Below are 27,116 nucleotides of genomic sequence, written 5' to 3'. Positions count from 1 at the left end.
CTACAATCTGAAACCGGAAGATGGGAAAATGCCCCCCCCCATATTGCTTATTTCAAGTGCACTGTGGGAAGTGGAGCCAAACAAACTGGACATTGTGCTATCCGTCTCAAGGGGCACATAGCATTTCTAAATGTTATGAACAAAACAATAGGGAATGTGGGGCACCTACAGAATGCCCAGAATAATAAATTTTCTATCCTCTCCTAGTCCTTCTCTTTCCAGCCTGGAGCCTCATGTGTGTTAAACATCATATACTGCACCCAGACCTCAGAATCTTGTGAAGTACCTGTTATTTTTTTTTAAATTACTTCATCCACACACAAAAAAATAACTTTTGCAAGAAAACAAATTAAGTCTTTTTTACACATCATTCTATAGAAGTAAAGATTGTTTTAACTTCTCAAGGAAGTCTTGAACACATACACAAAAATGTTATATTGCATGTAGGCAATTCTTAAATTATGGTAGTAAAGTTCTTTACTCTGTGACAAAACTTCGATAAATGCCACAGTGTTATTCTTTGCCAAGTGAATTTCCAGACACTTTCAGATTCCCAGCAATCTCTAACTTCAGATGGAGTGGAAAGCTTGGTGTTGGGAAGACAGCTCGCCCAACCAGATTTATATCTGCTTCTGTCCAGATCTTCTTGGGCTGCTAATTCCACAATAAACAATCACTGTCATTTATTAGGAATCTACTTTTTGCCTTTTACTGGTCTGAGGCCTTAACATTCATTGTCTTATTTAATGTGCTCAACAGATTTTGTGGTAAGTACAGGATCTTCAATTTGTAGCTGAAGAATGCATAGCTAATAAAGGAGCTGATTATAGACCCAACTACGTATAACCAAGCATTAATATCCCTAACAAACAACCTTATAAATCAGTTAATAAGGACGAGTGAAAAATAAAAGACACAAACACGAAATTCACAAATGAGAGGCACCTGCTTGGCTCAGTCAGTTAAGTGTCCTGGGGTCACGCCTTGCATCAGGCTTCCTGCTAAGCGGGGAGTCTGCTTCTCCCTCTGAGCCTCCCCCACCCACTCGTGTTCTCTCTCTGTCTCTCTCAAATAAATAAATACAATCTTAAAAAAAAATTCACAAATGCATAGGACCAATAAACACATGTAGTTTGAAAAAAATTTAGATGGAAAGATATTTAACCTTAGTAGAATCTACCAAAATTGCCTAAGTAATTAAAAAGAACTCATCAGCTTTGGGACACTTCTTGATAGAATTGATTAAAGAGAAAAATTTATTCCATAATAGAGAGGATCATTTAAATTAACATAATTAAACCCCACAAGATGTGCTTGAGAACTCTGGAAATTATAGACTGTTAAAACTCAATCAGCGGCACCAAGATGGAGTAGCTGTATTTCTCCCTTTTTTTTCCCCCCATATGTGCAGCCAAAGCCCTGGGCATTATGTGAAACAAACATCAGAAGACTCTGAGGGGTGGAAAGAAAAAGAAAGCCCGTCTAGAGACCTTGAGACCCAAGGAACAGCTTGATGGTGAGTTCTCAGTGCTTTCTTTTTATGTGATATATTCTGGACTGAATGCCATGCGCGCAAAGGAAAAACACACTTCCTACTTCTCCCTACAGTCACTTTCCTGGGATCTAAAAACCTCCTGATACCAAAAGAAACTGACAATTCAAATAGTAGTTTCCTGGACTCTCAAGGCAGAATAACACATCCTTTTGCAAGATGGGTAGCTTTCATATCCTTGCTTCCAACAAAAGTGAAGGAGTTCGAAGCCATGGCAGGGCTTGCTGGTGGCCCCCCAATGCCCCTTGGTGCATGTTTATAATAGAAACTTCACGCATCTCAGCAGGGTTTGAGGGACACTCAAAGAAAGACTACCTTTCCTAGCAACAACAAGGTATGGCTATGTGATTAAGTTCTTGCAGGTTGGATGTGAGAAGCAATGCGTGCAAGTTCTGTGTCTTGATCTTAAAATGACCATTGGTGAGCTCCCCTCTCTCTTGTTTCCTGAAAGCTGACTCTGGAAGTGATGCAAGGGAGCTAGCTTTGACTGTGAGGGCAAGGCTGCATTCTAGGCTACTCTAGGTAAGGTCCTTGGTCCTTGGACACCCTGCTAGTCACCTCTCTGCCCAGATGGACCCCCTTACTAAATTCTCATATGAAAGAGAAACTTTTTTTTTTTTTTTAAAGATTTTGAGAGACAGACAGCAAGAGAGGGAATACAAGCAGGGGGAGCGGGAGAGGAAGAAGCAGGCTCCCAGCGCAGGAGCCTGTGAAAGAGAAACTTCTATCTTGTTTCATTCACTGTGGTTTTGTTATTTTCCATTTTTTATGGTAGCACAGTGCATGTCTTGCCTACTGTATCAGCTAAAAATACTTGAGTTTATCATTAAAAATAATTTTTCATAGATCACTTGAAAGTCCAGAGAATTGAGTGATTTTGCAATAGCAAAGCTTTCATTTTCATCTAGTTAGGTTTTCTGTGGAAAATGAAAAAAAGAAATAGGACCGATGCTGAACCACATCTCATTCTAAAAATAAATGGTATTTATCCATAGGTACATAAGCCAGTTGATAAAAAGTCTATCCATTTCATTAAGAAACACATTTCCTATAAAGTTTTATACTTTATGCTTAAAATTTTTCAAATGTCTACTGTAGTTTTGATCATTTGTGATTAATAAATGTAATGATAATTCAGCTCAAAATAATCTTTTAACATTTAAAATCTTATGCTGACAGAACATTTAAAAAATTCCATTTCATGTTATTTACACATTTTATTCAAACACAAAATATAAATTACATTAGTATAAAATTATGTGAGAGAACCAAAGTAAAAAGAATGCTATAAAATTTCCAAAAATATCCTATTTGTGAATGTTCAAATTGACAGTGAAAGAGGTGATCAAATGGCACTTGCATTTAGATTCTGTTGGATTTGATTTTAAAAATAATGTAAAGGGGCGCCTGGGTGGCTCAGTTGGTTAAGTGTCTCTGACTTCGGCTCCGGTCATGATCTCAGGGTCCCCAGATGGTGGCCCGCCTGGGGTTCCCTGCTCTCTGGGGGGAGTCTGCTTCTCCTTCTGCCCCTCCCTCTGATCGTGCCGTTTCTTAGTCTTTTTCTAAAAATGTAAAAAATTTTAATCTGAAATGTTAATATTTCCAATATGATGGAAATTCCATCCCCTGCCACTTTCTAAAATTCTAATGAAAAAGTTTAGGTATCAACTTGAAAGTGGGAGGGGCGTGTATAGTCTCTTCGGGGTTAGACTCTTTGGGGTATGAGCTCTCTTAGAGTTTAGAGATTATTGCCCCAGACGCCTTTGCAGGCTCTCTGCATCTGCTGTGGCGGGCGCGCTCTGGCTCCCTATTCCAACCCCTGTGCAGTTGTTGCTCGCGGCTCCCACCAGCCGGCGCACGTCCCGAACGAGAAAGGCCTGCAGCTCATTCCGCGGGACAGAGTCCTGCATGACGGCCCACTTTGGATGCCCCATTTCCTCCATACTGACTCCCATTCCCTTCCCAAATGCTGACCCCTGGGAGGGGGTCTGGACTCCACCTATCATCCGGGTCCACTCACCCCGCATCGTGCTCTGCAAAGGCATCTCCCCTCGTCTCTTCCGCCCCTGTTGACCACTGTCCTCAGATCCTCCCTTCCCTCTGCTCTTCCCCACCAGGGGTCTACCATAACTCAGTTCCTCATCCAAGCCACCCGTCCGTCAGCATTGCCCCACCACGCTGTGGTCCCAGTGGTGCTGCTCTCTTCCCAGCCCAATAGCCTGTAGTCTCTGCTCAGTCTGCAGCTCACTCCATGCTCCATTCTGATTTTCATCTTTGAAGTGTTTGTAGGTCCATGTGCATGAGCAATATGAAAATATTCTCATCATAAACATATCAAATGTTCTAGAAAGAGTCAAATTCAAAGCATTCTTCTGCCCAACACTGCTCCCAGCCTCTGTCCCCTGTCCTTTCCCATGTAAAATTTGGTGTGGTGCCTTCCACTCTTTCCTCTAGGTATTTACATGCATATATGTTACATTATGTCATGTGGCACAGCAGAACTCTTTTTCCTATAAATTGTTCTGGAAAATTGTTCCAAATATATATACATATATATTGTTTTTCTTGAACACTGCATGATGTTTTGTAGAAATTATCACCAGATTTTCCTATTAGTGGGCTTGTAGATTTTTTTCTCATTTTCGTCTGTTTTGGATTTTCGGGTTATTTCTGTTTTTTCCCTTTAAAACACTGTCGTAATGATCATCCTTTCATGGATATCTTTCCTCACCTGCAAGTTCATGTGAGAGGAGTGGGAAGGAAGGAGTTAAAGCTGGCTCTTGGTTCCAGGGAAAGAAGGCAGGTGAGACATCTAAATTCTTGTAAATGTGCTGAGAACAGGACCTCCTGGTGAATAGACTAATGATATTTGCTAGATTTCTTATCTGTGGAATCCTCTTAGAAGGATGTGGCTGGTTAAGGATAGTTTGTTGTAAATAAACTTAGAATTTATGGATCTGTGAGGCAAGACTCCTGATAAAAGGCATGCATGCTATAGGACTACTATATGGGGTGTAAAATGGCAGTACTTCCTCACCTGTCTCCCTCCATGTGAGCTGTTCCACAGACCTCATGTGACACCCTGCCTACTACCCTGGGCCAAAGCCAGTATCCAATGTCGGGATGAAAGACCTGGAAGGCACACGGGGTGATGCAGACTTCTCCCTGCTTCACTGGGCCCTTGATTGCTTCTGTCCTTGAAATTACAAGGAAAGTTCTGTATGGATGAGATCTCTGATGCGTGGGAGTCTGACCCTGCGTGTGTGAGCAGAGATCACTGGAGGTGGCCAAGTTGCCGTCCAAGAAGACTCTTTCTTTCAGTCCCTCTTCTCACCACATCTGACTTTGTTTCTCAGCAACATTGACTACAGATAGTTTCACCAATCTGGGGGCCAATGTGGCAGTTAAACCCGTTTAAAATTGTATTTTTCTGCCCATTCATTACTTCAGTTATCTAAGCTTTAGTGTCCTCATTCGATGCCTATTTCCTAAGGTACGGTGAAGGTTATACGAGATAATCCATACAAAACTCCAAGAATATCACCTGGTACATAGAAAATGCTCAAACAGTGATAGCTAGGCATTGGAGCTCTTAATATTAAATTTTACACATTAACTTTTTTGATTATTAAATATGTCATAAATATTTTCTCCTAGTCTGATGCTTGTGTTTAAACTTTAATTATAGACATTTATCAGGCAGGAAATTTTTTTTATCCAATTAAATCAGTTGTTCTTTTCCTCTGTGGATTTTGTCTAACTTGATTTTTTTAAATCTGAACTATTTTATTGAAGTGACGGCTCCCAATTTCAGTTCCCATTTTCTTTAACCTGCCTTATGATCTTGTGGCCAGATTTTAAGATTCTTCTTTGGTCTCACTCTGAATTGGTTTCTCTTGCAAAATTAAATGACAGGAGGGGACAGAATTTAGTGTTTATAAATGAGATCGTCAATAACGTTAACAATTCGGAGAAGAAATTCAAGACATCTCTCTTGTATTTCTTTCATTGGCCACTCCGTTTTCTCTTTCCCCCTGAAGTACACATTCCTTTTGTTCTTGCTTCTCTTTCCGGACCACACTCCCTGGATCCTCTTACCTACTCTAATGGTTCCAACGACCCCCTGTGTGCCAGTGACAGAGCAGTAGTTTTCACTTTTACCAGCTATCTCTAACTTGATGTTCCACAGCCATCTTAAATTAAATTTCTTCTAAAACTTGATTTCACATACCTTCCCAATACCCTAGGAAGGAATGACTGAAAAGGGACGACACTCTGTTGTGCTTTTTTGTCTTAACTTAGAACAAACAGTATGTTTGGAATATTTTTAATGAAGAAAAGAGTATATATCTGCCTACGTATTATGCTTAGAACCATTCTAGGAAGACATACAAGAACTTAAACGTGCTTGTGACAAGGGGTGAAGGCATACTTTTCACTTGAACTTCTTTGTGCCTTTCGAATTTTGTGCCATGATTGGTAATGTCTCTTCAAAGACAGTACAAGCTGGTCACGGGGGAGATGGGAGAAATAGGTGAAGGGGATCAAGAGGACACTTACCCTGAGGAGCACAGAGTAATGTAGAGAACTGATGAATCACTGTATCGTACAGAAACTAATATAACACCGTATGTTAACTATATTGGAATTACAAGTAAAAAAAAAAAAAACAAAAAAACCCCCAAATAAGTACAAGTCTATAAATAAATAAAAGGGACCCTCTCATCAATCCCATCCAACCAGCTCCCTGTTTTGGAGGGTGATGTCACTTTGCCCACCCAGTTTCCGCTAAGCACTCTCTGCTGAGCCTCTCCTCGAAGTACATCTAAGTACCACATTCTGTTGAAATGCCCCAGAAATGGATCCTTCGTCCACCAAGTCCTTCAACAAGGACCCTAAGGACACATAATAAGCTGAGCACTGGGCTGGAGGTAAAAAGATGAATGCAATGTTCAGTCCCCCCCAGAAGCCCCACAGCCCAGGGGCACAGCAGCCACAGGGCGAGTTTCCATAGTGTTTTGTAAACAACCGATTCCTTAAGTCGTTTGCAAGCATTTATTTGGGTAAGAGATCATAAAATATATTTTTATAATACACATAACAAAACACATTTCAATGGATACAAAATTAAAGGACAGGAGGTGACAGAATTTAGTGTTTATAAATGAGATCGTCAATAACTTTAACAATTCAGAGAAGAAATTCAAAGTGTATTTAAAAGTTGTGACCATGCTTTATAATACTTTATAATAAAAAATAAAGTATTAGGCTTTCAAAGGTAATGCATGAATTAAGTTTTTTCAAGAGATTTCGTAATGTGCTTCTAGACGCTGTCATACATGGACAAGAAAATAAAAGAGACAAGAACTTTGGCAAGCAAAGTATTAGTCCGTAGCAGCTTGGTAGAATTTACTCTTATACAAAGACTCTTCAATTTACATTGATTCTTGTTACAGGAGCAGAAAGAACTGATATGCCAAGTGGAGTCTTAGCTTTATAGCAAAAATAATTATTTTAAAAAGACTGTACTCTATGAAAATGTGCACCACACGCATCTATAGAAACTGGGTACATGTAAACCATGAGATTATTAACTCTTCTAAAGAAAACTAGCCCCAAATCTCACATGATAGCCCACGGCCACATCTCTCGTTTGAAGGCAGCCTCAAGCTTTCAACTCACGTACACTGGCTCTTTAAAAACTTCTTACCTCCATTACTAAAAATGTTTCTGTAAAGTCCCTTGGAAGTCTTTTCAGTATTCTACTAACAAGATATAGCATGATCAATAAACGATCACAAACTTTAGAAAGAAGTACTGAGGATAGAGAAAGGATGACCAAGTTGGAGGTTTTTGTCTCCAACCCCTGGAAGACCTTTCTACTTCGAGACCCACAGCTCCAAGAAGACAACTCCAAATTCCTTACATTTAGAAAAATACTTTGTCATGAATAACTGAATAATTAGACTTCTAGGAAAATGAGGCTTTTAAATTAAGATTTAGCAAAATGGACTGTAATGAATTTTCCTCCAATCATTTATGAATGACAGAAGAGAAATCAATCGAACTTTTACATATGAAAGATATAAATACTGCATAATATGTAGTGAATATTGGCACATACCCTTTTGTATTTAAAGCATAAAATGCAATCAGCAAATCTGATGCTCTTAAGATACATTTATGACACAGCTCAGAAAACCTCTACGTGGCCTGGAAACTTCCCACAGTTTAAGGCTTCCCAATAGGTTTGTAGCAAGCATCAGGTTGCCAGAGGCGAATATCAACAAGAATTTGATTGAGTTTTTGCATCCAGAGATCCCGCTCTTCCTTGGTATCTGCAGACAGCCAGTTCCTACAGGAACAAGCAAACACACACAAAAAGTCAGGATCCTTCCCCCATTCTATACCGCCCTGTGCTCTCGGCGGGGGGAGTCTAAATAAACCAGTAAAATGAGTTTCTCTTTACCAATTTTTAACAGATGCTGATCAAAAGCCCTATAGTGAGGTGCTTCTTCAACTGCAATAAAGGAAAATAATCCCCATAGGTTGGTTAACTGAATCAAAATTCAGTGATCATGTTTGGTTCATGAGGGAGTCTCCACACTAAAGACGGTAACTATCTTGTACAGGTGCTCTGGCCTGGGTAATCTGGTGGTGCAGGACACCCACTGAGTGTGGGCCACTTCCCAGCGAGAGCTAGCACACCACAGGTCTTTATCTGGGGGCTTCCCAAATCCCTCAGATCTAGGCTCCCTGAGAGCTAGAATCACCAGCTCGGAGACCTTCCCCTGGCTCCACACGTAATACTATTTCGCACCGTCTCCCGTAATTTTGTGTCAGTACTGTGTTAGTAGAACATGATATCTACAACAAGTGATCTGACGATCCTAAAACTTTGTCTATCCTAACCTCTCCACCCATATCGGGAATCACTTCTTTGCACCCATATTTAGCCACAAGTTGAATCACTAACTAGTTGATAGGGCAGGTTAAGGGTGAGGAAGAGAATTCCCTAACTCACAAGCCAGATCATTCTTCTAGAGAATAGCAGATGTCACAAGGTTTGTGTAGTGTACTCATTCTGCGTCTGTAACTTCCCCCCATTGGTACTAGAAATGGGATAGCAGTGATCTGATCATCTCTTAGTCAATGGAGAGAACGCAACACGTACAATAATGATAGTGACCATTTGCTGGGCTCATTCCATGCACTCGAGACTGTGCTCAACGTGTTTACTCATCAGTCTCTGTTGTCAGTCTGTGGAAACCTATGTTTACATCCCGACTCAGTGTCTTATTACCAAATGTGACCACGGCACGTTACTTAACTTTGCTGGCCCTCACTCCCAACAGTTTATTCTCTTACTCTCCAACCAGAAATTTGCAGAGTAGCCTGAGATTGTGTTTTGCAAGTCACCTGATTTCACTGAGGGCATTTTTGGGATGGAAAGGAAGGGACATGTGGAGTCCCTTTAAATAATACTTGCCTTCTCAATTATACACAAAATCTTCAAACTTAACCCAAAGTACATTAGCTGACTGCCTTGAAAATGGATACACTGTGAGTATATTGGAAAACAGGGTTAGCTAAGATACAGCTTGAATGTTAGACTTTTTTTTTAACTATATTAATTTAAATATTAGATTGTTCCCTTAGTGATTGTGTGGGTTTTCTTTCCTAATTAAGATTGTACTCATTTCAAAGACAAGGACCATCTCTGATATTTCTTAAAGTGGTAAGAACATGGTGGGCAATCAATTACTTACGGACAGAAGTGTTTATATTTATAGCCTAATACGTACTTGGTGACACAGAGTGTGTCCCTGCATTGGCTGACAAGAGTCTCACGGTCATCTTCTCTCTGTGGTCGGACAGTAATTAATTCAAACGTATTGCGTCTTGCACAAAATTCTCTGTTGGCCGGTTCTATTTGATGGCTTGTACAATTGGCCAGATTTATCCTTCCTATGGGGTTCTTTATAAACAAATTAAAAGCAAATTAATAGAAAATAAGACCATTTACATCAATAAGCATTAAGCAGGATTTAAGTTGGTACAAACCTAAAATTAAAAAGCCATTAATTTAAAAGTTAAAATGTAATTGTAATAGGTTTAGAGAAACATACTTATTACATTATTGTTTCTTGCTAGGAAAACAGAAACCAAAAGTATCAACTGGAGCTTTTAGCCAACTTAAAAAATAAACTCTTTGTTATGGAATACTTCAAAGAGATGCAAAATTAAAAGCGCAGTATAGTAAACTTCCACATAACCCATCAACCAGCTTCAACAATTAGAAATACACATTACTTTGTAATTCTGTTTATTTCTATTTCTCAGTTTGGGGATAATAAATAATCATACTTGAGCAATAATAGTAAAACCTTTAAAAATGAGATACAATTTATCACATAAAATCCTATTATCAAATTTTAGAAACAAAATCAAGGGGGCGCCTGGGTGGCACAGCGGTTAAGCATCTGCCTTTGGCTCAGGGCATGATCCCTGCGTTATGGGATCGAGCCCCACATCAGGCTCCTCTGCTATGAGCCTGCTTCTTCCTCTCCTGCTCCCCCTGCTTGTGTTCCCTCTCTCACTGGCTGTCTCTATCTCTGTCGAATAAATAAATAAAATCTTTAAAAAAAAAAAATCAAAATCACTATATTCCTGTGATGGCTTTCCATTACTGTTTTATCCCAGATTTACGTAAGTCAACTATTAATAAAAACAAAAGTGAATTCAGCATATTTCTGGCTAAAAATGTTATTAAAAAATAGTATGAAACATTCTAGGAGAAAAGAAAGACAAATACATGCCTTAAGGTATTTTAAGAGTGGTCAAATCACAGGGAATGGAAAAGACATGAAATTTTTACACAAATACACACATAGGTCTTGCAGCAAGAACATTTTTAATGGCTTAGTAAACATACTCAAAGGGGAATCTGGGTGGGTGTGGAGACCAGCGGGAAGCTCTGCATGAAACACTACATGAAAGTCAGGGCTTTCAGCACTGACCAGGGCTATTAATATTACCTTTCGTTTCTCATCATCTGGATAAGTCCAGTAAGAAATACAATTTCCAGAAAGAACACACCATCTTCGATGCCAGGCACCAAAACCACTAACATCTTCAAATATGGTCTGAAAAGTCAATGAAATGTTAACTTTAGAAATTTGAGGATCGATTAAATGATCAATCTGTACGTTAAACTTTAATATGTTGACATACTTCATAGCTCAAAATCCACTTACACGATTTTCACCATCTTTTACTCTAGTAATGAAAATCACTGATTGCTAACATTCAGAAATTGACCCTGAATTTCATTATCATCTATAAGCATATAGCACTTAAGAACTTCCAGATATTCATTCCAAATAAATACCTCTATCTAATTTAGACCTTTTTATTTTTATTTTTTTATTATAATATTTTTTTATTATGTTTTTAAAGCAGATCTTTTTAAAGCATCATGTCCCAAACCAAATGCTCCTTAAACAAGAGAAAAGTGCTGTAAGTGTTGTAGGGTAGAATAATGAGAATATCATACCTTATATGTGGACAAAACCAATGTAGCTTATTTCAACTTATTTTATACAAAAGACTGGCATTTAACTTCTATTTAGAACAAAACAGGATTAGAAAAGAGTCAACTCATGATTCTCTCTATGCCTTGACTGATTACTGTGGTAAACATCAGAGCTCCTGGCCCCTGTTGAGCCAGCAAGCACACCTGAGTAGCATCTCCCTGCAGTCAGGCCAGCTCATGCCTTAGACACACAAGCTACGTTCTAAAGAGAGGTGACGCAGTCATGTAGGTTAAGGTCAGGACTCTGGGAAATATAACTAACAACATGGGGCTTTTTTCCCACAGTGCTTTTTTTTTTTTTTAAAGATTTTATTTATTTATTCGACAGAGATAGAGACAGCCAGGGAGAGAGGGAACACAAGCAGGGGGAGTGGGAGAGGAAGAAGCAGGCTCATAGCGGAAGAGCCTGACGTGGGGCTTGATCCTATAATGCCAGGATCACGCCCTGAGCCAAAAGGCAGACGCTTAACCGCTGTGCCACCCAGGCGCCCCTCCACAGCACTTCTATTTAAACAGTGTAAGTGGAAGCTGCTCCCCCCACCTCACTATTTTTTACTTGCAGTCCTAATGATCCTTAATCACATAAAAGTCTTTACTTTGCATTTAAAAAGAAAAAGGAATTCCTTTCGGAAATACTATTTTAAAGAACAGAGCAAGGTAAAATGTAACAATGCTAGAGATCAGAGGTTGGCAAACTTTTTCTGCAAAGTACCAGAGAGTAAAGATTGTAGCCTTTGTGGGACAAAAGGTCTGTCATAACTATGCAATTCTGCTAGGGTAATGCAAAAGCACTCATAGATAGTGTGTTAACAAATGAGCCCACGTTCCAATAAAACTTTATAAAAATGAGCAAGCAACATGTTGCTGACCCTAGCTAATACAGATAATCCGAAAGCATCTTTGTGTATGATTTCGGAATGCATTACGGCTTTTCCACATTCACGTGGATCAACTAAGCCTTACACCAACCTTAGGATAGCAGACATACACTCTTCTCGATTCACTAATTTGTGTGAGAATTTACCAAAAGTTGGTTTGAGTTAGAGGAGTACAAGCTCGGGCCATGGAGGAAAGTTACTTTGTATGAAGAAATTTTTCCATAAAAGAATGAAATCTGAAATTTATTAGCTTAGTTAATTAACCCAAATTAATTAGCTTACTCTAACCATATATCCTCTTACCCCTCCTTTATATCTTCCTCCCCAGTTATCCTCTTTCCTCCCCAAGGCATGTTTTCTCTAGGCACCACTGGCCCACAACCACCCAGGGGATAAAAGACAGGAATGTTGCTATTTCAATCTCAAGCACAAATTAGTATAAATGACTCACCAGCTCCCTCTTATGTTTATGCTCACCCTTTACATCATAAAGCTAATAGACAAGGAAAAATTTGATGGGTAAGAATAACGCATTATTATTATACACAACTGTAAGCAGAGAAGAATACGAAGAGGACAACATTTTCATTTTTATAGCTGAGGAAAGTTCGGGCAAGGAAACTAAATGACAACACATAATCACAAAGCAGAACTGGAACCTTCTAGCTAATCCTGAACTTCGCCCACTTGCTGCTCCTCAGTCAAGGCAGAGATAGCCCAGCACCATCTCAGAATCACTTAGCAAGTTTCTTTGGTTGGTAGTCACCTTCCTTCCAGCTGTCCCTGGCATATCAGGAAGGAAAACGGAACCAAGCAACTTTAGTTTCAATTACTATCTCTATTTTATAGAGGGTAGAAGTAATTAAAAGGCACTGTTTGGCAGGGGATAGAATATATTTGGGGGAGTTCTGGGTAGTTTCATACCACATTTTTAAAGTGTGGATGTGATAAGAATGGGGTATACGGCCCAAGACAGCAAACCTAGTTAAACTAACACTAGCCTAGTTAAGAGCGGCACTCAAAAATTCAGCCAGTCAGACATTATATGCAAATGAACTAGCAGCCATAACAGAGTCTGTCGGTTGCTAAAGGTATCTATAGTAAAATACTGAAATATTTACATTAAAAGAGAAAGTCAGGAGGTAAACACTGCCTTCACATCAGAAATTTATAAAAACACTTGAAGAACATCGAGTGCCATCTACTGGACGTACATGTGAAAAAAACCAAGGCAGTCTAGTTGACGGTCGCGTTGGCCACGGAGCTCCTTTCTGCCCCCTTTGACAGCAATTGCAAACCGATTTTGTGACATTCTTTGTATCATTCCAATTCTTGCTTCACAAAGAAAACCAAAGCAATCAGATTTTCTCTGCTTTGTGCACCATACCCACAATCTTCTATGTATGCTACACACATACATTTCTCCTCGGATAATGGAAAAAGTATACTGTTGACCCTTGAAACAGCCCAGAGGTTAGGGGTGCCGAAAATCCACATATAATTTTTGACTCTCCCCAAACCCACCAGAACTGAACTAATAGCCTAGTGTTGATCAGAAGCCATATGGTAACATACGCAGTTAACATGTATTTTGCATGTTACACATATTTAGACTGTATTCTTACAATAAAGTGAGTCAGAGAAAAGCAAATGTTAAGAAAATCATAAGAGAAAAATACATTCACCATACTGCATGTATTTATTGAAACAAATCCACGTATAAATGGACCCACATAAGTGTTGTGCAAGGGTCAACTCTACGTCTGAATAAGATCAATCCCGTGAATGGAGGCTTGGGGCTTATTTCTTCTCACTCTCATGACCTTGTTCCACATATTAGTCCTTAACCCTAGTGCAGTTTCCCCAGTGCATCTTTAATGTCTCTGCCCTATTAGAAGCCACCATTTGAATTTAAAGGTTCTCAGGTCTCTCTGATCTTATTAAAATGTCAACCACATCCTCCCTCCTCCACCCTTAAGGTACCATGCTCTTATCTCTTATCTCTTTCTCCTTCGCAGCCAAACTTCGTTTCCAAGAGCTGCTGGTACTCTCATTCCTTACCTCCCTCCCTGTCCATAACCACCTGCAATCCAGCTTTGTTCTCTGCCTTATAAATGACTCCCACGGTCTCTGATAACAGGTCCTGATCTAACTTGACCACTCCCTCTTTCAGATTTTCTCTTTCTTGGCAACCATGACACACTGCGCTCCCTGGTAGGCTCCTTTGAGAGCTTCTCTTTCTAGGTCTATGGTTTAAAAGTTAGTGTTCCTCCTGGTTCTGCTTTGCTCAATGCTCCCTGACCTTCAATTACTATCTCTATGATGCAGATTTCCAAATCTTCATCTCAACCAAAATATCAATCTTGAGCTTCAAATTCAGATCTTTGGAGTCATCTAAAATTCACACCACTTAAAACTGAACTCATCCCAACTTCCCACCTTGGGGGATAAAGGAACTGGCATGAGGGAACTTTCTGGGGCAATGTTGTAGAAATTTGGGTTATACAGATGTATGCATGCGTCAAAACATAGGGATGTACATTTGAGATTTGGAGGAACACGCTAATGTCTCCAGTATACTTTAAAATTCTTCCCCCAAAATATGGTATTTTCAGCAATGGCCAGAGGGGTAGCTAAAAGGATGGTTAGGTAGTAGGTATATGATAAAGCAAGGATAGTAAAACATGTTAAACCCACAAATCTAGATGGTGGGTATATGGGTGTTGGTTATAAAATTCTACCAACATTGCTGTATATCTGCAATTTTCCACATTAAAATGGGGGGGGGGGCAAAAAACACTTTCTATCCAAACAGGCACACTTGCTTCTCCCCCAAGATCCCTTATCTCGGTGGCATTACTGCCACCCAACAAGTTGTGCAAGGCAGGGATCTAGGTGACATCCTTACTTCTGCTTTTCCACTCCCTCTCCCTCCCAGTCAAATCACTGTGCCTGCCCTCCCTCCTGCTTTATCTCTCCAGGACAGTCCCCACCACTTCTCGTGGAGTGACTGTCTCACTAGTCTTCAAGGCCACCAGTCTCCAACCTCCCCTCCACATGGCAGGCAGAATGACTTTTCTAAACCCCAAATATGATGTTACTCCTCTGCTTAAAATCCTACAAGCATCCGTCCCTGGCTTCAAGATACAGTCCAAAGTCTTGCAAAGGCCCTTTAACCCTCAGCCCCATCTCCCCTAACCACACTGTCCTCCACAATTGCTCTCCTCCCTGCCCCTCCTCCCCACACACACCCACACCCTAAGCACCTGCTGAACTACCTGCCGCTGTCTATGCTGTCCTTATCTTTGGTTGGGGTGAAAGAGGGGAGGGCCCTCCGGGCCACCGTACATGCTCTTCCCTTTGCCTGGAGCACTTCTTCCCTCTCTTTCTTCCTGGCTAACTTACTCAGCAGTTTACAAGCTACTTCTTCCAGTGGCTTTCTTTAAGGCCTTATACCCATTTTCCAGACCTGATGTCCCACCAGCTACCCCCAGGCACTCTTCGCTCCCACCTATCACACCATAGCATTGCACTTGCCAGTTTACTTGTATTTCTCCCTATTAAACTAAAGTTTCTGAGGGTAAGGATTATTTTTTGTGGACTGTTAGATTCCAGTACCAGCACAGTGACTGGCATAGGGTGTAGAGGCAACAAATCTTTACTGAACCAATGTATCACGTAATCACGTAGGTTGTCATTCCTATGCGAAACCAAGTTTATACTTCACAACATGGAAAAAGGAAAATAAGTGATGTTACTTACCAGAAAGCCCCTTTCTTCAACACTTGAATTCACTTGACATTTTATTTTTAAATAAATATGACCTTCCAAAGGAGATAAAAAGGGCACCTGCAAAGACAGAGGATAAGTTATTTGTAAAACAGTTTCAAAGTATGATTTTTTTCTTGATAAAACATGTATAAATCATGAATAAAGGAGATTATGCTTTGAAAGCACAGTATTTTCTAAAGCTGGAATGTAAAACAGGTGGCCCCAAAGGCCACTGGTTCCTTAGCAACAAATGCTTTTGAAGAATAAATTCATTCAAGGTAGAGTCTGATAAAAACAGAACCCTAAGTCCCAAGTTAATGTGATAAAGAAAATACAGATTTAAGAAGAGATTACGTGTGCTTATCCATTTTCCATCAACAGAATATACTCCACTGGTAAATTAATACACTAATACTCAGCAATAAAGAACAGCTGCAGAAATGGAAAAGCTGATCTCCAAATTCATATGGAATTGCAAAAGGTCCCCAGTATTTATATGCAAAACAGACGTGAACAAAATTGGAGGAATCATACTTCCCAACTCCAAAACTTAATCCAAAGCTACAGTCATCAAAACACGGTGGTAAGAGCATAAGGAAGATCTATAGACCAAAGGAACAGAACTGAGAGCCCAGAAGGTCAACTGATTTTCAACAGGGGTGCCGAGGCCATTCAATGAGGAAAGAGCACGCTTGTACTCAAATGACGCTAGGGACACTGGATACCTACACACAAGAGTGAAGTTGGTTCCCTATCTCATATCATACACAAAACTTAACTTAAAATGGATCGATGACCTAAAACCATGAAATTCTTAGAAGAAAACATAGGAGTAAATCATGATCATGGATTCAGCGAGTGTCTCAGATAGGACGACAAAGCATGAGCAACAACACGAGCAACAAAACAGATATATTAGACCTTACCAAAATGGAATGCTTTTCAGTGAGGTTTCTCAAAAAATTAAAAATAGAACTACTACAGAATCAAACAATCTTACTTCGAGGTATTTATCCAAAAGAATTAAAACCAGATTCTCAGGGACTACGTGCACACCGGTGTTCACTGCATCCTTCACAACAGCAAGTGGGGCAAACCACCTACATGTCCCTCAACAGATGAATGGATACAGACAATACGGTACCGAATCCCTTCTCCCCACTTCTGAGTATGAGAACTACTCTAGGCCCCCCAGATCTTGTTCTTCTCAAAGCAGGAGGTCTGCCTGCCAGGCCTGAAACTCCCCCGTGTATGGTCTCTTTTGTGCCTGAAGCCAGAGCCCGCACTTTGCACAGCAGATTCTTGAGAACAATTTCATGTCTTTTTCATGTTTGTTCTCATAGCCTACTGCCAACTTATATCCAGGCATTCAACAAATGTTTGCTAAAAGGATACGGTTTGGCCAAATAAATACCTAGTTTTTCTACTAAAAAAAAAATACAGAAAGAAAATATGGTACACAGGCAACCCCTGGATTTTCAAAAGCCTGCCCCCTTCACTTTTACAACAGACTTACGTTAGTGCCTGTTTTTGCTAAATGAAAGAAATCTGAAGAGGATTTTCACTTTTACGAGAAAAGCCCAAAAGCAAGAACAGCATTTAGCATGGTTTTGCAGCTAGCTGTTGTGGAGGCAACACACAGCCAGGGTGGCACCCAGCTCTTTCCCTGGGGACCACACGCAGCATCTCAGCATCAAGCCGCCAGAGCTCTGAACTGTGTCTGTCAGCGTCTGTGCTTTATCTCGATTTATTTTGTGCATCTTTTAGCAAAATGTGTCCTAAGGTACCAGAAAAGCCTAAGAGAAGTTACTTTTGAGTGGAAAAAACTTCTTTTGGGTGTAAAGCTAGTTTCCAACAACTCAGTCCTCCAACACGATAAAGATAAGTTAAAGGGGGAAATCTTGGCCAGCAAGTATAGATTTCAAGAGACTAATTCCATGAGACAAACATCTAACTTTCTGAATTTAAAAGGTCTCCATAATGTACAATCAAAACATCATGTGCCTCATTATCCCTCTTGTTATAAATTCCCTCGCTCTTTTCCATATTGTCAGTTTTAAGTTCCTAAGGCTCTCAATGCTAATTCATAGAATTCCACGTTAAACCCAGAGAATGCTGCTGGTAAAAAGAATCTCATAAAAACTAGAAGAAAATGTTCACTCTTACTCTACAGCTGTGAAAAGCTGACAATATTCTTGGTCAGAAGCTTGTCCTGATGAGGTAAATTGAGAATATTCACAAAAGGGTCAATATCACTATCCCTGCTGAGAGTAGAAACAGTGTGACAATGTATGATCCTGTTCTGTTTTCTGTTTAACAAAAGGGTCTTTGAAGATATTCACACTTCTAAGATTATTGTTAAGAGCTATAAAATCTAACTTATAACCAGGGTGGCTGTAATTTTTCGTACAGAGGAATATTTCTGAGAGAGGGGAGTACTGTTAATAATTACACTGAGCCAATGGGCATACTAAATACCTATGAGGTTTCTTTAAGTCAAAAGATGGGCGGTGAGATGTCCTTCTCCCTTTATCCATGAAAGGGTAATAAAATCTACGGCTATTTTGGACTCTATGCAAAGAAAGGATTTGAGAGCCTGTGACTCATTGAGATTCATAATTTAAATTGCAGGATGCCAGATTTAACCTCAAATAGGAAGGCAGTTGCTCTCAGTGGTATCCTAAATCCATAGAGCAAACAGTCTGGGTAAGCTTCAATACAAATTCCATTCTGAAGGTGATCTCAGAGATAACCTTTGTGACTGTTGTATTGTTAGTCACAGCACCAATAAAATAAGCAAACACTCCCTTCTATCACTGGTATCTGGGAGGACATGGGTGACTTGTCTATTTTCTCCAAGTCAATTAAGTAGGGTTATTATATGAGTATAGAAGGTCTTCCATTTTTCTCACCAACGAAAGAACATCTAACTTAACTATTTTAAATATTCTCCTACATCAACTATAAAGTATTAGAATAAATATTTCTTCTTCCTGCCACTCACAAAAGCACATTTGGGACAAATTTTATATCTGATATACTGTATTTGATTCAGAAAGAGACTTTAGCGTATTAGACACAACTGATTAAATTGAGTGATTTGATTTTGTACTGAACCATGTGGTCGGCTATTTAAGTTTTAATTTCAAAGAAATTAAGAGAATGGAAATACCAGATTTTTATTAATTTGTGTGATATTTTGAATTAAAATGGCACCCAATTTTAAGACCAGTCTATATTTAACATACATCATTAAAATCTCTTTGATTTTAAATACTAAAAAAAATCTCTTACACATGTAGACAAGTTGGCATTTTGTAAATTTCTATATACCCACAGAATGCTTGCAATTGATCTTTGCAAGGATATTAAAAATCCTAAAAAAAAAAAACCCTTCTAAAACATGATTATATTTAGTATAATTTTAGTGTTAAATGCATTTTAATTTCAAAATCAGTAAACAAAGCATCACCTACATAGCAATATATCTATTAGCCAGCTGAAACCAGTTTTATCTGAAACATCACCAATAGCTCTTTCAATATAGGGGAGGTCAACAATATTGAAGACATTTTAGTTTTAGACAATTGAATACACTGAATACATTTTAGTGTTAGTTATTAATTTGGTATTTTAGTACCCGGAAAATCAAAGTCCAAGTGACTATAGAATCTTAAGGAATTGTAATGTGAAAAAAGAATAAAGGAGAAAAGGCCAAGTACCAAACATGCATGAAAAAAAGGAAGAGGACTATCAAAAAAAGCTTTAAAGAACTATGAGAGTAAAGGAAAAGATGCCCATCTGCAAGAATCTAAAGAAAGAATAATGTACATCATGTCTTTAATTATTTAAAATAACCAAGAACACATGAGAGTGGTTAGTGAAACGAATACATATGACCCAAAACATCAGGATTGATTATTTAAGCTCATTAGTTTCAAGCAAAGAAAATATGGCAACCTTTTCCTGGAACATATAGCCCAGTAGCTCTCGCTCTTTTACATCATAATTTATCTAAAACAAACAAAATAAAAGACAAAAAGAAAAAAAAGACCCAAAATCACTCAATTTGTTAAACTAGCCGAATTACTAAATAAAAAGTTATATACATTCTTTTAAATAAGCATGTTAAAACATTTATGCATTAACAATAATTAAAATTTCAAAGGTTGTTTTTTGTCTATCAACTAAAAGGAAAATGTTTCATAGAAGTTTAAAGGTAGATTGTTTTAATCCAACCTAATATTCTCTACTGGGAAAACAAGATCCCAGAGTAATGAAATGACCTTGCTCAATGTTAAAAAGGAAATTACTAGCAAGGCCAATACTAGAAGCCAGGCCTCCTAATTTTTATACTTCCTCACCTCCATATTCTGACTAGGAAAACCTCTTAAAATGTTTAAAAATATCCCTGTATTACACCACAGGAGTCAGCCCAAGGACCAAAGTTTGCCACTAGTTCTCTCACTCTTTAAATGGTCTTGTTGTCTATCAAAAGTTAAGTCATACCACATTACGGTGAAAAAGCACTCAATAGTGAGAGAACACAGATGTGAACTTTGAAGCTTTTAATTTGGGGAGGAAAGTATGGGAAAGAAATCCCTTCGATTCATGAGTACTCTTCTAAGAAAGTAACCTATCCTTCCCTATCTTGTCAAAACTAAATCTCTAATATAGTATTCATTTCAAAATATCAGTTCAAATGGAAAAGTTACCATGTTTAAAACTGTAAGCTTAACATCTACATGCAGAAGTAATAATACTCCTGTAGTCAGAAGTAACATTTAAAATAAATCAGTGTACACTACTTTGAAGATTTAACTATTAAGAGACAAGAGAGAAATACTTCCAACATCAAAAATGTAGGGACACCCATGCCTAGTTAAAATGTACAATTCTAAGAACATACATTTTCAGCCGAAGATTTCAAATACTTGAAAGTGCTGGGGCATTTCCATTGACCCAATTTTTCTAAAAGTAAATAAATACATAAATTGGGAGTACCTTGTCCAGAGCAAATTTAGTGTTTCCTACTGAAGCTAATGACAGCGTGTAAGATCCAACCAGGGCAAAGTTGCTGGTGCGCACAGCATTGAGACCGCCTGGACTGGCCATGACTGTAGAGAAAGGAAATGAAGTTTAGTTCCGAGCGACTTCTGTGAGTGTAAATAACAATTCTTCACCATAGCCCAAAAGAAAGAAAGTAAGTTGTCACAGAGAAACTGCCTCATTTTCCTCCATCTCTAAAGAATGAAAGAAAACCGTTGAGTACTTTATATTTAACTTAGCTGAGGTAGCATAGACATTCCTTATCACTCCTTTGGGATGATGTATTTTTAGGACACAGAACTTAAAAATGTATACATAAAGCAGCTTTCCTAAAAGAGATGTGAAAAGGCTTCACTGCTCTAGTCTAGGATGACATGATTAGCAGCAGAGACCGTCTCTGCAAAGTTCTTCTTAGTTACCTTCTTGTGCCAAGAAGAGACCAGAAGCCAAAGGAGGCAGTGGAATGAGCGCCATTCTAATCCCCTTTGGAAAACTCAGGCCGAAAGCCACTCTAGAGAATGCCTTTCCTGGCTTCCTGGCACCCAGGTTCCAGAGAACTAGAAGGATGCTTCTCTGACGTGATACAATGCCAGTCGTGATCAGTAAAGTTAAGAGAAGTCAAGTCCATCCACAGTGTGGAAAGCACAAAACAAATCTACAGAACCGACAGAAGCTGGGGTGAAGAGTGAAGCCACCGGCTGCAGCGGTGGCCGGGTGACTGGGTATCACACGGGTACTGCCTGCTAGAGCCAGAATGACGTGATGCCTGGCAGCCTGTGACGACATCTGACAGCATGCCATTCTGGCCAGTAATCTTATATGTTACTAAAAACCATACAGAAAATATTACTCAAAGGAGACTAAGGTGAACACTTATCAAGATGCCTGTTTGCATAGAGGATGTGTGCTGTTGCTTAGCTCATTTCCTTATTCTGTTGTTTGAAATAGTTCATGATCCACTCACCTGAAGAATGAAGGCTGCTTTTCTTTAAAAAAAAAAAAAAAAAGCATGTTATTTTCTTTATTTGATACAAAGATTTAAATATTAAACATTAAACTCTTTAACACTGCAAAGGCTACATTTCAGAAAACAGTATTTTCCCCTACTTAAATATCAGAGATTTCCTCCCCAGTAGTATATTTTAAAGATTTCTACAGTGCTAAGGGATTAGAAATGGCTAACCCATTTACAGTCCTGTGTGTAAGATGCAGATTTCTCAAGGGAGCTAAATTTTTCAAGAATTTACTTACAGTGGTTATAGATGTAAGAAGTCGCTTTGGGGTAATCGCCTAGAAGAAAAGATAACAGTGTCTTTCCTGCTAAACATTATGATTCAGAGCTTAAAACTAACCAACCTTGAGATGCTCTCACATAGAAAATAATCCTGAAATATGAAAACGTTATACTTGAGTCCTCTATTAAGGCTTTCCCCATACTGTCATTCCAATTTTTATTAGAACTAAAATAAAATTCTGCTAGATGATGACTTAGGAAAAGCACATTTCCGGGGAAATGTGGACAGCTGGAAGTCAACCTGCAAATGCTACTGCTTCCGCGTGCAGGTCAGTCCTGAGTCCTGCTTCACGGAGGACGTGGCAGGCAAAGAGTGCAGGAGGAGGGGCGCCTGGGTGGCACAGCAGTTAAGCGTCTGCCTTCCGCTCAGGGCGTGATCCCGGCATTATGGGATCGAGCCCCACATCAGGCTCCTCTGCTATGAGCCTGCTTCTTCCTCTCCCACTCCCCCTGCTTATGTTCCCTCTCTCACTGGCTGTCTCTCTCTCTGTCGAATAAATAAAATCTTTAAAAAAAAAAAAAAAAGTGCAGGAGGAAGGCTTGGGAGACATTTTAGCAGGTTATACAAACTGGTTGTCAAATAAATGTAGAAGCAATTAAAACTGATATAGCTATTGTTTCTGATCATTCTCACCTTGGACTTATATGCCTTTTTCTTCTTATCAGGGCCTGAGAGATCTTTCTTTTGTACCTATACACAAACCCAAAGCATAATTAGGTATTAAGAGCTAATATTTCTAAGAAAAACATAATATTGGTTATTTCAGAAAGCTTTCACTGCTTACCAAGCTGTAAACTTCAATATTTATTTCAAAGTCATTAGACACATCTTGCCTGGAAAAATAAATCATTAAATAAAACAGTAAGGGTAACATAGACTTAATGCCATTAAAAATGATGCCGCTGATAGTGTGGCATTATTCTGGGAGTAAAGGAATTCACAGTGTTTTTAACTACAGGCAGTTATTATAAACCATTAAAGAACATAAAAATTGATATGAACAGTCTATTTTTCCTCTAACACAAGTCAAATCTTTGCTTCAGTATTTTACAACAAGATCTTTAATAAGCACTTTTTTTTCTAACTGGATTTTGACTCTGTATTTTCACAATAAATTTGTGACACTAAATACATCTTTTCAGGGAGTTGGAATATTAAGTACATTTAAGATTTAAAACATATATATAAGAAATTAAGGTCCAGATTTTATATATATATTTATTTATATATATTTACATAACATATCTGGGCCTTAAATATTTTTACGTTACGTATGTAATATATATTTATATTTTATATATATATCTCAAAACATTAAATACTTATAATCACATGGAAGAAATGTGCTATTCAGTGAAAGAAATATCAGAAACATGTAAAAGATTTAAATCAACAAATTGAAATGGAGTTATTTGTCCATATAAGAATGTAGATACTACATTTCAAACACTATACATTCCATCTGTAGTCTCTATTAAAAGAAAAATGTGTTTAAACTGTCAAAAGCCTAATTTACTTACAGAGTAAATGTAGTAGTGAATGTCAGAGCATCACCATTAAGAGAATTTGAAGTACATGCTAATGGTGTGGCTACCATATTTTCAGCTCCTGCTTTTAGTATAATTAAGAAATAGTAATTTGCTGCATCTGCAAAAAAGTAATCACATTACATCATAAGCACAAGCAAAATCAGATTTGGCTAATCAGCATTCTGGAAGACCAAAGGAAAAAGTAATACTGTGATTAATTAATGTAATTTATCTAAAAATTACTAAAATCAACTTTCCAGATACAAAAAGCTAATACGTACATAAGCGGACAGTCATATTCATCATCAATAAGCATCACCAAGGTCTCTCCCTATCATTTAAATGAACTGAAATAACGTCACTCCGTATCCCTTAATTTCTGCTGACTTTAAATTTTACCTATTGATTCCTAAATCTTTAGCTAACAATATATTCCTCAAAAGGGAAATTATAGTTTATTATTTCAAAACTGAGATTAAAATACTATATTTCTGTGAAAGTTACTCAGAGATAAATTCTAATAGAAACACAGAATGTTTTCTTCACTGTTAGTAAATACCCACGTCCCAAGGTACATACTATATTACCAATAGATTTCTTCCAGACCACACCAAAATCAAACAATCAGAACCTACGTTACCTTGTTCCTACAAGAATGCTCCAACTTTTAAACATCTCCATTCTTTATTTTCCCTATACCTTATATTCACTTCTCACCTATGTCTAGCCCTCCTTCTCCTCCAAAAGAATGGTCCATGCAAATGAAAATACAAAAGAATGTTAAAAGAACTTCACCAAAATTTAAAGAAACTTTGATTTTATTAAGCTTCTATATGAATACCCTGCCCTGTTTTCAGATCCCTGTGTCTCCTTTGCCCACTTTGCTGTAATTAATCATCGAATAGAAAAGTTCACTTATTCAATCCAGAGTGACAAAGGCATAACAATTTCAATAGAATCATCTTCACTGTAGTGGTCATCTTCACCTCTACAACCAATAATTCAAGATTTGGGGATGAATTTTAAACAGAAAAGAGTAAGTAATGTAGATTCTCTTCAATTTCCCAATACTTTCCACTATAAAATTAAATAATGAAAGTGGAATGATCTGCTGTCTCAAGATCTCATCTTAGGAAAGTATTTTATGCTCAAAACTATGTTTAGGGTCACCCGGGGGGCTCAGTTGGTTAAACGTCTGCCTTTGCTTCAGGTCATGATCCCAGGGTCCCAGGATAGAGCCCTGCATCAGGCTCCCTGCTCAGCGGGGAGTCTGCTTCTCTCTCCGCCCCTCCCCCAGCTTGTGTTCTCTCTTGCTGTCTCTCAAATAAACAAAATCTAAAAAAAAAAAACACCAAACTATGTTTAACTCACCTTCCTTTCAGTTAGAGCCATGTGTGTTACCGTGTGGATCAGCAACCCCAAAAATGAAATTTCCCCTTGGTTATTTTTATGTATATATCTTCATTAAAGGAACTAAGGGCCCAAGATACAAGCTGCGCATCCTTTTGTATGCTCTATTTGCTCCCATTTGCATAATTCCTATCTAGGTAAGGTTCATAATTTAACACAGGATCTAGAAGTGATGCAAATAAAAATCACCATACCTGGTTTCTGAACCGTACCGCAGACAAAATCTGCTTTTAGAGGCAAGCGGATTTCTGACAAAGTAACTGATCCTTTGGATGGGACAAATTCACTTGCGGCAATGGGAGCAGTCTTATTCTTCCTCTGAGGCCCTTCATTCTTCAATTTATTCAACTCGTCAATCAAAAGTGCTCTCTTCTCAGCTATATAAAAATACGCAAAGTCACAAATATGAAAACTGCAACTGTTTCTACATGAGACCAATTCAAGAAAGTGCACTGATGTGGCAAATGTACTTAAGATCAAAGACAAGATCAGTGCTTCTTTATACAGGCAGCTGGTAGCCAGTTGGGGAAAACCCTGACTACTCATCTGTTTACAGTGTGCTTATAATTTAATGCTTGAACTTTTTGCCAGTTTTCTTGTGTGGTATAATCTCTCCACGCTAAGAGGCCCTGTCATCCGTCACTACACATACACAACAAAATTCACATACTTTTTTAGCTACGTGGAGATAGCTAGGTGCAGAAACAGAGTGTGTGTGTACAAATACGCACACGCACACATATAAATATATTCCTATATTCATTTTTGGCATACTCTTCACAACTACATTTCTTCAAATGCATTTCAATTCCTTTTACCTTTCCTGCAAGCTACATTTTATTTTACGTGCAGAGTATTCACAAATATTATAAGAACAAACAGAAACATAGATCAACAGAAATAGAAAAAGCCCTTTCTTTAAAATAGAGATTTCTAACTATCCTAGACAAAATGAGTCTTTCCTGGTTTGAAACTCTGTGGGACCTGTTTCAAGTGTATCCCACGTACTTGCAATGAGGAGAAGTCTTTCTGCTTCAGCTTCTTCTAGTGACCCTTTTCCGTGATCTTCATCAACACAACAGTTAAGGGCCTGGCTAGCTTGATAGATTACTGTCTGCTGCAAATTTATTTCATTATTGAGTTCCTAGGGAAACCAACAAAAGGAGGAAAAAACTCACATTTTTAATCTCCACTTTTACTTTATTTAAACTTCAGTTCTTACCAAGCCTACTGGATAATTTCCAAAATATCCAGAGAGTAAAGTCAAAATGTTACTGTTTCACCGTTCAGGTATCTACACTCTGCACCAAAAACATTCAACATGCTATAATAATTACACTGTAAACATTCTTTCTTATGAAAAGACTTTCCATTCATACTTATTAAAATTATAATTGGGGCTATGTTCAACAAAGTAGTAAAGATTTAGAAATTATCTGATTCATTTTATTTAAATTACATGTATGTTATACTTTTGAAAATGCCTTCCTTAGCATAAAAGAACCTATAAGAGCAAAATAAGTTTCACACTTCACCACCATCCCATTTATAGTTCTACTTTAAGGATATTTATGACAAACATGTTTAAATATTTCGGGAATATCGAATAAGCTTCCAACGTTTCCAACAAAGACCTTCCTTTCTCAAGTTACACTGAATTCAAGAGCAATTTACAGAGCTCTCATGTCTCAGACAATGCTCTAGTCACTCAGCGTGTAGAGATGAATAAGGCTGGGCCCTTGTCCTTAAGGAATGTACAGCAGACATTCCAAATCTCCTTTCCACAGAAGTACATACCTGCATCTTCTGTTTGATATTAACTTGACCAGGAAAGGCATTCTTTTTCTCATCTAACTTTGAAGTAACATCTTCCTTCCGAACAATCACCTGCTTTATTGAAGGACGTTCTGTTTCTTTGAATCTTTGAGATCTGTATGCATCAATGCTTCAAGAAATAAGGTATACTCCATTAGAAATCCAGCAACATCGAGCGCTCTCTTTTATTGAACATGTGGAATGGAAAATGCCATTTGGTAA

General features: G+C 38.4%; 1 protein-coding gene across 3 annotated transcripts in view; it reads right to left on the bottom strand.

The window, feature by feature from the left end:
• Nucleotides 1-6,593: 6,593 nt before the first annotated feature.
• Nucleotides 6,594-27,116, bottom strand: part of ANLN (anillin actin binding protein) — a 49,075-nt gene continuing 28,552 nt past the window's right edge. For 2 of the 3 annotated variants that reach the window (XM_034670449.1, XM_034670454.1), the window contains exons 12-25: nucleotides 26,877-27,024; nucleotides 26,088-26,223; nucleotides 25,274-25,456; nucleotides 23,661-23,787; nucleotides 22,925-22,973; nucleotides 22,774-22,830; nucleotides 22,097-22,135; nucleotides 21,810-21,831; nucleotides 20,801-20,913; nucleotides 19,757-19,810; nucleotides 15,788-15,874; nucleotides 10,591-10,698; nucleotides 9,358-9,530; nucleotides 6,594-7,907 (exon numbers count right to left, since the gene is read on the bottom strand). In XM_034670449.1, the coding sequence (XP_034526340.1) occupies nucleotides 7,784-7,907; nucleotides 9,358-9,530; nucleotides 10,591-10,698; nucleotides 15,788-15,874; nucleotides 19,757-19,810; nucleotides 20,801-20,913; nucleotides 21,810-21,831; nucleotides 22,097-22,135; nucleotides 22,774-22,830; nucleotides 22,925-22,973; nucleotides 23,661-23,787; nucleotides 25,274-25,456; nucleotides 26,088-26,223; nucleotides 26,877-27,024 (1,420 nt within the window). In that variant the 3' untranslated portion in view covers nucleotides 6,594-7,783. The remainder of the gene's footprint in view (nucleotides 7,908-9,357; nucleotides 9,531-10,590; nucleotides 10,699-15,787; nucleotides 15,875-19,756; nucleotides 19,811-20,800; nucleotides 20,914-21,809; nucleotides 21,832-22,096; nucleotides 22,136-22,773; nucleotides 22,831-22,924; nucleotides 22,974-23,660; nucleotides 23,788-25,273; nucleotides 25,457-26,087; nucleotides 26,224-26,876; nucleotides 27,025-27,116) is intronic. The other variant, XM_002918650.4, reaches the window with a different exon arrangement.

Source organism: Ailuropoda melanoleuca, chromosome 1 (genome assembly GCF_002007445.2).
Source record: "Ailuropoda melanoleuca isolate Jingjing chromosome 1, ASM200744v2, whole genome shotgun sequence".
Taxonomy (NCBI): Eukaryota; Metazoa; Chordata; class Mammalia; order Carnivora; family Ursidae; genus Ailuropoda; species Ailuropoda melanoleuca.
The sequence above is the reverse complement of the archived record's forward strand: the minus strand, read 5'-3'. Positions and strand labels throughout refer to the sequence as shown.